This window comes from Panthera onca, chromosome A2 (genome assembly GCF_046562875.1).
Source record: "Panthera onca isolate mPanOnc1 chromosome A2, mPanOnc1 haplotype 2, whole genome shotgun sequence".
Lineage (NCBI taxonomy): Eukaryota > Metazoa > Chordata > Mammalia > Carnivora > Felidae > Panthera > Panthera onca.
The window spans coordinates 114,080,740-114,095,072 of record NC_138340.1 but is presented as its reverse complement, the minus strand read 5'-3'; the positions used below and the strand labels follow the sequence as shown (position 1 = coordinate 114,095,072).

The window sequence follows — 14,333 nt, the reverse complement described above, 5'->3', positions numbered from 1 at the left end:
ATAAAATGTATACAGAATGGGAATGGAAGAAATAAACAGTCTTTGTTCACACATGGCATGGTTGTCTTTGTAGAAATCCCCGAAGAATCAACAAAAACACTCCTAACTAACAAGAGATTATAACAAAGCTGCAAGATACAGGGTTAACATACAAAACCCAACTGCTTTTCTATACACTAGCAATGAACAATTGGAAATTAAAATGTATAGTACAATACCATTTACATTAGGACCAAAAAACTGAACTGCTTAGATAAAAATCAAGGAAATCACATTGAAGATATGTATGAAGAATTCTACCATGTTCTGATGAACGAAATCAAAGATCTAAAAAATGTAGACATAATTCATATTCATGATAGGAAAATCCAATATTGTTAAGATACCACGTTTTCCTTTCTGTGATTCAACATACTATCAGTCAAAATCCCAGCACATTATTTTGTGGATACTGACAAACTGACTATAAAGTATACACAGAAAGGTATAAAATTCAGAAGAGCCAACAGTCAGCATATGGAAGAAAAATAAGTTGGAAGATTGATAATACTCACCTTAAAGACTTGCTATAAAGCTACCACTAATAAGGAAGGTATGGTATTCACAAAGTAGACAACAGATCCACAGAAATATGGTCTACTGGTCTCTGACAAGTAGCAAAGGCAATGCAAGGAGAAACGACAATTTTTTTAAACAAATGGTACCAAACAGCTGGGTATCCATATGCAAAAGAAGGAAGCTGGATCCCTACCTCACACTGCAAACAAAAATTAACTCAAAATGGATCACAGACCTGAATGTAAGAACTAAAACCATAAAACTCCTAGAAGAAAACACAGGAGTAAATCTTCATAAACTTTTATGAGGCAACGGTTTTCATAAATATGATATCAAAAGCACAAGCAACAGAGAAAAAAGAGATAAACTGGATTTCATCAAAATTAAAGTTAGGTGCTTCAGAAGACACGATCAATAAAGTGAAGACAACCCACAGAATGGGAGAAAATATTTTTGTATTATGTGCCCAATGAGAGTATAATATTAAAAAAACATAAAGACTCCTACAACACAATAAAAATAACCCAATTTTAAAAATGGGCATAAGATTTGAATAGATGTTTCTCCAAAGAGGACATATCAAACCAATAAATATATCAAAAGATGCTCAATTCCATTAGCCTGTAGGGAAAAGAACATCAAAACCATAGTGAAATACCACTTCACACGCATTAATGTGGCTATTAGCAAAAAGAGAGACAACAAGTGTTGGTGAAGATGTGAAGAAATTGGGTCTTTTACACATAGTTGGTAAAAATGTAAAATGGTCCAAGTGCTTTGAAAACAGTCTGGCAGTTCCTTAAGTGTTAAATGTAGAGTCAATATGTAACCTAGCAATTCTGCCGCTAGGCACATATGCAAGAGAATTGAAAAATATATGTCCACACAAGAACTTATGCATGAACATTCACAGAAGCATTAAGCATCATAGCCAAAAAGTGGAAACAACCTGAATATCCATCAACCCATGATGGCATAAATAAAATATGACATATATATATCTATACAATGAAATATTATTCAGATATAAAAAATGAAGAATTGGTATACACTACAACATGGATGTACCTTGAAAACATTATGCTAAGTGAAAGAAGCCATGTACAAAGGCCATATATTTAATGATTCCATTTATATGAAATGTCTAGAACAGGCAAATCTATAGGGGTAAAAGGAGATTAATGACTGTTACAAGGTAGGTGGGAGCAGACACTGGAGATTAACAGCTAATAAGCATTTATTTTTTTTGAGGTGCTGAAAATGTAGAATTGATACTCTGTGAATAACCTAATATACAATGAATTATACAATTAAAAAGGGTATGAGATTTAATGCAATCCCTATCAAAATACCACCAGCAATTTTCATAGAGCTAGGACAATGAATCCTAAAGTTTGTATGGAACCACAAAAGACCCCAAAGAGCCAAAGCAATCTTGAAAAGAAAACCAAAGCTGGAGGCATCATGACTCCAGACTTCAAGCTGTACTACAAAGCTGTAGTCATCAAGGTAATATGATACCAGCGCAAAACCAACACATAGACCAATGGAACAGAATAAAAAACTCAGAAATGGACCCACAACTATATGGTCAACCAATCTTTGACAAAGCAAGAAAGAATATCCAATGGAAAAAAGACAGTCTCTTTAACAAATGGTGTTGGGAAAACTGGACAGCAACATACAGAAGAATGAAACTAGACCACTTTCTTATACCATACACAAAAGTAAACTCAAAATGGATGAAAGACCTAAACGTGAGACAGGAAACCATCAAAATCCTAGAAGAGAACATAGGCAGCAACCTTGCTGACCTCGGTCAGAGCAGCTTCTTACTAGACACATGTGTAGTAAGGGAAACAAAAGCAAACATGAAGTAATGGGTCTTTATCAAAAGAAAAAACTTCTGCACAGAGCAGGAGACAATCAATAAAAACTGGAAGGCAGCCTACAGAATGGGAAAAGATATTTGCAAATGACATATATGATAAAGGGTTAATAACCAGTATCTATAAAGAACTTATCAAACTCAACACCCAGAAAACAAATAACCCAGTTAAGAAATGGGCATGAGACTTGAACAGACGCTTTTCCAAAGAAGACATCCAGATGGACACATGAAAAGATGCTCAACATAATTCATCATCAGGGAAATACAAATCAAAACCACAATGAGATGCCGCCTTACACTGGTCAGAATGGCTAAAATTAACAACACAAACAACAAGTGTTGGCAAGGATGTGGAGAACGGAGAATCTCTAACACTGTTAGTGGGAATGCAAACTGGTGCAGCCACTCTGGAAAACAGTATGGAGGCTCCTCAAAAAGTTAAAAATAGAACTACCCTATGACCCATCAATTGCACTACTAGGTATTTACCCAGAGGATATGAAAATAGACTTAAAGGGGTACACGTACCCCTGTGTTTATAGCAGCATTATCAGCAATAGCCAAACTATGGAGGCAGCCCAAATGTCCATCAACTGATGAATAAAGAAGATGTGGTATATACAGACAATGGCCATCAAGAGGAATGAAGCCTTGCCATTTGCAATGATGTGGATGGAGCTAGAGTATATTATATTAAGTGTAATAAGTCAGGCAGAGAAAAACAAATACCGTATGATTTCACTCATACATACAACTTAAACAAAACCGATAAACATATAGAAAAGGGGGGAAAAGGTGGAAAACAAACCATAAGAGACTAGGATTAGAGAACAAACTGAAGGTTCGTGTAAGGAGGTGGGTGGGAGATGGGCTAAATGTGTGATGGGCATTAAGGAGGGCACTTGTGTTGAGCACTGGGTGTTATATGTAAGTGATGAATCACTAAATTCTATTCCTGAAAACAATAGAACACTTTATGTTAACTAGAATTTCAATAACAGTTTGAGGGAAAAAAGGGTAGGTGAATTAAATCTCAATAAAACTTATAGAAAATAAGAAGAAATATTACTATGTCTTAATGAACAACATCGAATGGACATGTGTTATTGAAGCGGAACACTATTTTGTTTTGCTAAAAAATTTTTTTTAGTATGTATTTTGAGAAAGAGAGAGCACAAGCAGGGAAGGAGCAGAAAGAGAAAGAGAAGACGAAGGAGAAGGAGGAGAAGGAGGAGAGAGAGAGAGAGAGAGAGAGAGAGAGAGAATATCCCAAGCAGGCTCCATGCTCAGCGCAGAGCCTGAAGAGGGGCTCCAATAATCTAAAATTATTCCAAAATAAATTAACATTTATTTTAAAAGCTTGCTTCTGATAAAAAAGTAGGGTAGAAAGGCAAAATATTGCTCATCACTGAAGCTAAATGATACCAACATGGAAATTTGTAACTATTTTATGTGCATGTGTGAAAAATTCCATTATCTAAAGTAAAAGCATATAAAGAAATTAACCAGGGGTGCCTGGGAGGCTCAGTCAATTTAGTGTCCAACTCTTGATTTTGGCTCAGGGCATGATCTCACAGTTCGTGAGATCGAGCCCTAGGTTGGGCTCCATGCTGACAGCATGGGGCCTGGTTCAGATTCTCTCTCTGCCCCTCCCCTGCTCATGCTCTTTCCCTCAAAATAAATAAACTTAAAAAAAAGAAATTAACCAAACTGTCAAGAATTTGGGGGAAAAAAACATAAGTGTATTATCATAACAAGTCTATTTTTCTTTTCTTTTCTTTTTTTTTTTATAGAGAGCATACGTGAATAAGGGAGAGGGGCAGAGGGAGAGAAAGAGAATCTTAAGCAAGCTCCACATTCAACTCGGAGCCCAATGCGAGGCGTGATCCCATGACTGTGGGATCATGACCTGAACCAAAAATCAAGACTTGGATGCTTAGCCAACTGAGCAACCAGGTGCCTCAAAACTATTTTTTTTATATGGCCTTGGGGTGTTTCGAATGTAGACATGTTCCCTGTCCAAGTTGGCAGTTATGCACAAAGCAGCACCCCCGCGACTCTCTGAACATTGCCCTTGGGTCACTCAGGGCTGGCAGGTTGCAATGCCACTGAATGTGAGCACACCTGCCAGAAGACCTCAGGGAACCGTGCCCACTCACACCCAGCCTTGATCTCAGAGCTGTCTTTGGCTGACACAGAAATCAATCCAATTATAAGCCGTCTCAATGGGGTCTGAACATGGGTGAGAATCCCTTGCAGGGGTTGGTAAAACAGATTGCTGGGCCTAACTCCAGAATCTCACATTTGGCAAGACCTGGTCTGTGGCTTGAGATTTTGCATTTCAGACCTCCAGCTGATCCTGATGTTCTGAGAATTACCATTTGAAAACTGTTAATTTACACCAGGAGCAGCAAACATCTTCCATAAAAGGCCAGACAGTAAATATCGTTGGTTTAGCAGGTCATACAGTCTCTGTAGCAACCACTCACCTCTACCATTGACTTCTTTCTACCTTTTCAGGCTTCCTCTGTTTTTTCGTTTGTTTGTGTTTTTTTTTTTTTGTTTTTTTTGTTTTTTAGTTTTTTGTATTCAACCCTCATTTTAGTTATTTTCAGTATTTTTTAAAGTCAGTGTAAAGTCATACATTTTCCATCATTAGCTATGAGCCTCTTGATTTTTCCCACCTTATTCTATTAGTCTTCTTTTTCTTTCTTTTGTCATGACTGAATTGGACGGTTATCACTGAACCTACCAGAACATGTATCTGCTTCTCTACTTCTGTTTTCCATGATTTATATGTCTCCTTATTTGTCCTAGTGACCTGCATCAAACCAGACCTACAGCTGCCCAACTCCTACCAGGGGCACGATACTAACTACTTTCTTTAACAGGAGTGCCCTTGAACCGTTTACTGTTCACATACATCCTCATTTTTCTTAATTAGACCATAAAGCTGTGGAGGGCAGGAATCCTGTCTTATACTCCTGTGTCTAAACACGGTAACTTGTGCAAAGCAGATAGTAAGTGTTGACACACAATTTCATAATTTTTACCTTAAGTTTCTCCAGATCTGGCCTTTCGATACTGACCACCTCTGCCAGGAGCTGGGCTTCTAGACCATCTTCTGTGACCGTGAAATTGAGGAGGGTTGTCTGAGCTTGCAATTCTGGCTGATAGTGAGGATTTGCCAGTTTTGTGTGAAGGATAAGGCGAAAGTTCCTGTTAAATTCACATTCTTTATCTCCAATCCTGATATATCTAAAGGGGTACAACACAAACATTCAGGAGAGTCCCATGAACCATAATTGATATTTTGGTGTCATTCCATTCCTTTATTCTGATAGTGTATCTAGGCTGTAAGACCAGGTGATTCAAAATTTTTCAGCTACTATCTCCCTGAAGTATAAAAGAAATTGGAATTATCTACTCAACCTCTACACAATTTTTTACATGCCAAATGGTGAAAACGGTACTCATCTCAAAGTCACTGTAACAAGAAAATTCAATACATTATATAAAGGTTGTATAACAACAAATGTTAGCTTCTATAATACTGTGATAAACCTTACATTAAACATTGTTATTCTTACAGGATAAAATGAGTATGTATTTGCATTTACTTGTGTGCGTGTGTATTAAGTGTATATATTCTTAAAATTTATATACATATTCAAAATACACATATACTTAAAATTACTTTGTATTTCAGTAGTTTTGGCACTGGCTCAAAAGCAAAGTTTAAGAAGTGTCCTGTGTGGAATGCATGGGGGTGGGATCTCAGCACGTTTCTGTCCTATATCCCTGTTCCCTTGGCACAGGGACCAGGAGCGTTGCACTTCATCCAAAGTATTCCAGTCAGAGTGAGTTTTCCTGGGACCTGGGATTGGAACAAAGAGTGGGAATCGGAAATAAAACCTATAAACTCATGTTGAAGTTCACCCTCTCCTCCTGGTAAACCACGCAGCAGAGAAAGACTTTCCTGGTTTCCCAAGGAAGATTAAACCAGTAATAGATTGAAGCGTAACACAAAAGGAGCATGTTCTGGATTTTATGAGCTCCCAGGTCCCATCTTCCTGCCTGCCTTTTTAACTCAGCTGCCATGACACCCTGCAGCCTTGGGACACAGTCTTCGTTTTGCTTAAGCTAGATGGAGGTGGCTTCTGCAATTACAAGCAAAGGTCTGAACGAATGCAGCCTCTCCCTGAGCGGAGGGCCTGACTTTTTTCTACCTCAGATACTGTGGAGTAACATGTAAGGACTTCATCATGAGGGCTCTGTTGCCCTCTGGGTTCTGGAAGGGCTTTGGTCAATGGAAGCACTAGTAAGAGATCGCAGCACAGGAGAGGGAGTTCAGTGTACATCTTCCCTGCCTCAGCGCCATGGTCTGGCAAAGACTGTGTCCTGCTATGACCAGATTCCAGGTTTGGGACAGTCTCCTTCCCCACAACTCCACTCACAGGACCAAGTAACACCTTCAGGCTTAGAGGTGGTAATGGCTTCTGGCTGATGCAAGTCCTTGCTTGCTTGGACTCTTCTGCGGGGTTCCTTTACCCTTCCCTCTGAAAATTCTTTCTGTATTAGTCACTGTTAATTCTATTAAAAACTTCCAAGCTGTTTTATGGCTTTTCTTCCCCCCCTACTGGGAACCTTCTCCAGTAGTGGGAGTTTTTAAATTCATGTGACAAATCACAAATATTGAAACTTCTCCAACTTTTCCATCAGAGGTTCAAACTGTACTGGAGTGGGAACTTTCCAGAACGCTCGCTGAAAAGCGGAGGAGCGGCGGCTGCCTGAGCTGCGCCCAGCAACGCGCTCCTTCCTGCTCCCCCACACCGGCCTCGGCCCCCTCACCGGCTGTAGAAAATGGTGAAAGAAACTACTTACTATGATGTTTTGGGGGTCAAACCCAATGCCACCCAGGAAGAATTGAAAAAGGCTTACAGGAAATTGGCTTTGAAGTACCACCCTGACAAGAATCCAAATGAAGGAGAGAAGTTTAAACAGATTTCTCAAGCTTATGAAGTGCTCTCTGATGCGAAGAAAAGGGAATTATATGACAAAGGAGGAGAACAGGCAATTAAAGAAGGTGGAGCATGTGGTGGTTTTGGCTCCCCCATGGACATCTTTGATATGTTTTTTGGAGGAGGAGGAAGGATGCAGAGAGAGAGGAGAGGTAAAAATGTTGTGCATCAGCTCTCTGTAACCTTAGAAGATTTATATAATGGTGCAACAAGAAAACTAGCTCTGCAAAAGAATGTGATTTGTGACAAATGTGAAGGCCGAGGTGGTAAGAAAGGAGCGGTAGAATGTTGTCCCAATTGCCGAGGTACTGGAATGCAAATAAGAATTCATCAGATAGGACCTGGAATGGTTCAGCAAATTCAATCTGTGTGCATGGAGTGCCAGGGCCATGGGGAACGGATCAGTCCTAAAGATAGACGTAAAAGCTGCAATGGAAGGAAGATAGTTCGAGAAAAGAAGATTCTAGAAGTTCATATTGACAAAGGCATGAAAGATGGCCAGAAGATAACATTCCATGGTGAAGGAGACCAAGAACCTGGACTGGAACCAGGAGATATTATCATTGTTTTAGATCAGAAGGACCATGCTGTTTTTACTAGGCGAGGAGAGGATCTTTTCATGTGTATGGACATACAGCTGGTTGAAGCACTGTGCGGCTTTCAAAAGCCAATATCTACTCTAGACAACAGAACCATTGTCATTACCTCTCATCCAGGTCAGATTGTCAAGCATGGAGATATCAAGTGTGTGCTGAATGAAGGCATGCCAATTTATCGTAGACCATACGAAAAGGGTCGCCTAATCATCGAATTTAAGGTAAACTTCCCTGAGAATGGCTTTCTCTCTCCTGATAAACTGTCTTTGCTGGAAAAACTCCTACCTGAGAGGAAGGAAGTAGAAGAGACTGATGAAATGGACCAGGTAGAACTGGTGGACTTTGATCCAAATCAGGAAAGAAGGCGCCATTACAATGGAGAAGCGTATGAGGATGATGAACATCACCCTAGGGGAGGTGTTCAGTGTCAGACCTCTTAATGGGGCCAGTGAAGAACACTGCTGGCATTTTATACGCAGTAGTGAACGAATGAAGGACTATAATCATAGCTCACTACTTGCTATTATTGTTTTTGTTTTAATATTCAACTATAGTAGTGTTTTAAAAGTTAAATGAAGAATAAAAAATATAAAAGCTCAAAACAAACAAACAAACAAACAAACAAAAAACTGTACTGGAGTAAAAATGCACGTAAGAAGCCTAGGAGTGAGCCCAAAACAAAGAGCATCTTCTCAGCCTATTTTAATTACAAAATTCTGCATTCTTTCATACTTAAGTGTATAAAGTAGTTTAATTGTAGATGAATCCTAATGATGATAGACTTTTATCCAAAAGCCGTATTATCTTTAATGTAAATATAGTATTTTTAAAAAATCACTGACTTACAGGTAAAATGTTATTTCACTAAATTTATCAATTTTGGAAAATTGGATGAATTAAAAGAGACATTGAACAGTAAGTTCAGCATTAAGGCAACATTCCTTTTTATTACAATGCCTCAATGTTTGTAACAACTTTTCTTTAAACGTGAGGAGAGATGCCCAAAATTTGTAATGTGGCAGTATTTTAGGTTGCTGTTGGTGAATGTTTCCTAATTGTATTTTACTCTGGGATTAGTCTCTTGGGTCACATGATAAGGAAAGGACTTCAGAACCAATGGCCATTTAATCTGAGTAGGAACATTGTTATGAAACAATTTTCGTGGGTAAAGATTATTTAAAAAGTCATAGTATTCTTAAATTGCTAAAGCTTTAATCACAAAATCACTCTTAATCACTAAAGCTTTAGTCACTACAGCTCAGAACCTTAAAATATTGAGAAGATTCATTACTTCTCATCTTCATCGAACTCTCAAGTTTTGTTTGCATTGCATAAGTCTTATATTTGCAACAAAGACTTTCAGTTTCTGATGAAGTGTCTAAGTTTGAAAACGATCTGCCCAAGAAGTCACCTTTGGAGACATTCTTTATTAAGTTAAATGGTGAATTCATTCATGTCACCTAGTCTTGGGTTGTTTTTACTGTGTCAAGACTTCCTACTCTTTAATATTTTTTTCTAGAAGGATGAAGAGCAATTTAGGTAGCACATGTCTTCTGAAACAGTAGATAACTGTATAATATAGCTCCCTTTAAAAAAATACATAAATAAAAAGAGTATTCACATCACCATTAAAGAGAAACACTGAGACAGAAAAAAGATGAATGAGCCATAGGCCAAATGTTTTATAAATGAACCAGACAGCAGCTGTTGGTGTATCCAGTGAGCACAGTGGCCCCATGCCCTTGTTCCACAGGTCATGGCAATGACACCATCTGTTCACATGTTTGCAAGTATTTTCCAGTTGATATCATGCTCATTAAAGTAATCATGTACCTTATTGATAATTTCTTCTGTTATTTGTATTTGTAGTAAAAAATGTTACAACCATTCAGTCACTCAACAAACAGTTATTGAACATCTACACCATGCCAAGCTCTCGGAGAGTGTCAAAGGCAGTGGGTATAAAAGAGAAACAGGCAGGGTCTCTGTTCTCACAAACATCATTACTTCACTCTCTCATATTAGGCATTATGAGTATAAAATATTACATACCAATGCAGCCACTCATCTACTTAGTCTGTTCAATAAATGAATACACATTAGGTGCCTACAATGTGATGGCCATATCAAGATCAAAAATCTGCCCAATTAAAACACAGGGAAAGAATGCGAATAGACATTCCTCTAACGATGATACACAAATGGCCAGTAAGCATCTGAAAAGATGTTCAACACCATTAGTCATCAGGGAAATGCAAACCAAAGCCCCAGTGAGGTGCCACTTCACATCCACTGCAAGGCTATAATACACAACAACAACAAAAACACAGGGCACCTGGCTGGCTTAGCCGAAAAAGCATGCTACTCTTGATCTTGGGGTCGTGAGTTTGAGTCCCCTGTTGGGGGGGGATTACTTTAATAAATTACTTACAGTTTCTCACAATCTTAAACACACAGCTACCATTTAACCAAGCTATTCTGCTCCAAGATCCCAAAGAATGAAAACACAGGTCCACTTAAGATCTATACACAAAGGTTCATAGCAGTGTTATTCCTAATAGCCAAATGGGGGGAAAAATCCAAATGCCTGTAAACTCAAGAATAAACCAACTATAGAGCGTCCAAACAAAGGAATGTTACTCGGCAACAAAAAGGAAAGAAGTACTGATAATGCCTAACGTGGATGAACTTTGAAAAGACTGTGCCAAGTAAAAGCAGGTAGCCACACAGGACCACATATTTTATGATTCAACTTACAGGAAACGTCCAGAATGGGCACATCTGTAGAGACAGAAAGGACACGAGTGGGTGCCCAAGAGTCTCAGCCTAAAACCGTAGTAATGGCTGCCCAGTGCGTGCATATATGGAAACCCACTTACTTGTGCACTTTATATGATGAAATTGCACAGTATGTGAATAATAACAGTGCTACCAAGAAAGACAAAAACAACAAAAAGCTATCAAAAGGTCAGTTCGTACCATATGGGCTTTTAGCAACCCGTAAGGTAAGGAACTGTGCTGATAACTGGTTTCTCAGACGCTCATGCTTTTGAGCACAGTGAGGCATGTCACAGGATGGTCTTCTATGACAAGGCTATCTTTCTTAGTTAACCCACTTCTTGTTGACTGAAGACATATTCAACCACATCTTTGTTCAGAACAAAATTTTTCCCATTGCTTGAATTTCTCTTTCCAAGGGTTCCCAAAACTGATCTCAAAAGTAGCTTTGAGAACTTCTTTCTTCAATAGCACTATTCACTGCATTACCATTACCCTAAGCTTCAGGATTTACAGGACTGGCTTTTAAAGGAACTTTCAAGAATAAAGGTTTCATGTAATTACTATGCCTCGGTTCTCATATGTAAGCAGGATTCAAACTGATACTCATTTGTATCATCACAGTAATAAAACCCATACTTGAATAAACCTCTGGTGCTTCTGGGGATTTTCTGATTACGGCTCCATCTTGGTTTGAATTCATTCCTTCTCAGAGCAGTATTTCAGAAATGCCAGGTCTGTCACAACCTTCCTTGATTTTAGATTCAATTTTCCCTAATTTGCTTATGAATTTTTACTGGATTTGAGTTCATACTTCATAAACTTCTGGTTTTAACCACTAACCTTTAGCCCCAGATAAAAAGAGAATGTAAACTTTTTTATAATTTACAAAATTGTATTTAGGGGAGCCTGGGTGGCTCAGTCGGTTAAGCATCCGACTTTGGTTCAGGTCATGATCTCACGGTTCATGAGTTCAAGCCCCACCTCAGGCTCTGTGCTGACACCTCACAGCCTTCTTTGGATTCTGTGTCTCCCTCTCTCTCTGTCCCTCCCCCATTTGCACGCAGTCTTTCTCTCTCTCAAACATAAACACCGAAAAAATTTAAAAATAAAAGGAAAATTAAAAATTGCATTTAAATGAAGAACACTGAACAAACCAACTCCACCATTTCCCTCATTGTTGTCTACTTATCTCGGTGTCACAGGCTGAGGAACTGAGGTGACAAGTCAGTTTAATTTCGAGGTCTATATGTGAGGGTGTGTATATTGTCCACATGTGAAAATCAAAACAAGCCTCCACAAGACGTCTAACTTACTTTTGGAAGTTCTAGGTGGTCAGGCCTCAGGGAGAAAGCTCTCTAGAGCAGGGACTGGAGAACTGTTTCTATCAAGGGCCAGAGAGCAAATACTTCAGGTTTTGTGGGCCATATACATCTTTCTTAAATACTCATCTTTGTTGACAACCCTTTAAAAACCATTCTTATCTCATGGGTTGCATCAGGACAGGTTGTTCACCCTCTCGCCACTCTCGAAGATCACGCGGTTAGGGCTATGAATGTAATCTCCTCCAGGGAAACGGCAGCTAATCCCACTCGACTTCCCAGTAACACCACACTACGATTTTTCCCATCAGCTACTACACATAACATTGCTCCCCTCCATAGGCTTTCATGAAAAAAAGTGTGAGACTGGCCAACATGAAGCATGTGGTTTGAACAATTTTACTTTTGGGTGTAGGTGACAAAAGCTTTAAACAGGTTAAATACTTAACCAAATATCTGAGATAAAGCAATGCTCCATAAAATAGCTCAGAGACAATTCTGTGGCTCAAAATTTATCTTGCACACTTCCCTTGTACACCAACGTATACCATGAGGCACTCACATACCCCGGTTTGAGAATGAGAAACCTACCTGCTTGAGGGACAGGTCTGATTGTATCAGTGAGGAGACAGTTAATCAGAGGAAAAGAGAAGGATGTCTGCCTACAAAATTGGGTTTTACATTTTGCTTGGAAACATTATTTGATAAGTTCAGATTTCCCAGGGATAGTAAATTATCCTCAATTGGGGTGTTTATGATCTATGAAAGGCAAAAACTGCATAATGACTCAGTGGGTTTTATCATTGCTGCTAGGTTAATTTTTGGTTAATCTCCTATCTGGGAAAATTAAACAGACTGCTAGTGCTCTCTCATGATTTGAAGGATCCAAAAAAACAACGGAGTTAACCAGAGGGGTGGGAAAAGCAAACAATCACTTCGCTGTTTCTGTGAAAGACAGGAGTCCAGAGGTTATGACTTCTGGAATATAGTGGGTAGCTATGAGCTCTTGAACCTAAACTCCAATGAGAAGCAAGAGCAGGTGTGAAGAACAACATAAAACTTGGAACTGTGGCTATTATCTTAAAAGAGTAGTTCTTAACCCATTTTCTGGCCCCATGTCCCCCACAAACAGGACTTGCCCCTGACATTACACCACCATGAGAATCACGTGGGGCAGCAATCTCTGAAGCTTTGGGTAGGGTTGCTCCTAGAGAGTTTTTATTCACCCTTTCAAGACAGTGACCTTCTCCTGCCCCCTTTTCTCACTGCCTGGTGTGCAGGTGACTGATTATATGACTTCAGATCAGAAATAAAATTATTTTCCATAATACAAACACTACAGTTTTACTGGATAGGACATAGGGTGAATCAAAAACATTATTTCACCTAGCAGACTTGTAGTTTTAGAGCAAGAAGGGCCCCTAGAGATCATTCAACTGATTCCTTTTTATGGACCCAAATAGTTTATGACTTGTCCAAGGTCACATAGCTTAGTGGCAGAGCTGGGACTAGAACCTGGGTCTCTAGACTCCTAGTATAAAGTTCATTTCACTACAGCACACTGTAGGTTAATTTGCTGTTTGATACTGACAGCTTGTGACCCCAGCCCTCCACTGACCTGTCTGACCGTCGATCACAAAAGAGTACTGAGAAAATATGATGGACTCAGTAACCATCTATAGCCACTAGAAGAAAAAATATAAAGACACAGCTCAGAGAACGTGCCCTGCTGATCTTTGCTTAGAAATTCTGTCCTTGTTTATGAAGGAGAATAGTACTAATTATTGAGGTGCCCAGGTCTAACCAAAGACTTGTAATTTCTGGTAGATATTTTTATAAAATGAATTAATTTATAAAATCTTTAAAATAAATCAAAGTAGAGAAAAATTTTGTCTTTTGGCTCTCAGGAAAAAAAAAGAGTCTTTTAAAAACACCAAAATGCTCACTAGTTAGTGGAATAAATTATTGTATAAAAGACCACCATCTACAATTAACTATTAATTTGGTTTTCCATAGGTCAGGTTTAAATAAAAACCAGATACATTTCAAATTTCAAAATTCTTTCAAAGTTTATTCAAAATTCAGCTGAAAGGTGTTTTGGAATGAAAAGGTTTCTAATTTCTTCAAGTCACAGAAGGTCATCACTATTGTGAAGGACTGGTAAACA

The 14,333-nt window shown here is 38.7% G+C and overlaps 1 protein-coding gene and 1 pseudogene across 1 annotated transcript in view; one reads left to right on the top strand and one right to left on the bottom strand.

Annotated features, from left to right (window-relative positions):
• The window catches only part of DNAH11 (dynein axonemal heavy chain 11), a 359,440-nt gene that overhangs the window by 58,439 nt on the left and 286,668 nt on the right, over positions 1 to 14,333 (bottom strand). Inside the window, exon 66 of the mRNA XM_060632677.3 lies at positions 5,503 to 5,707. Within this exon, the coding sequence (XP_060488660.3) occupies positions 5,503 to 5,707 (205 nt within the window). The remainder of the gene's footprint in view (positions 1 to 5,502; positions 5,708 to 14,333) is intronic.
• On the top strand, positions 7,229 to 8,633 carry LOC145715302 (dnaJ homolog subfamily A member 1 pseudogene; annotated as a pseudogene).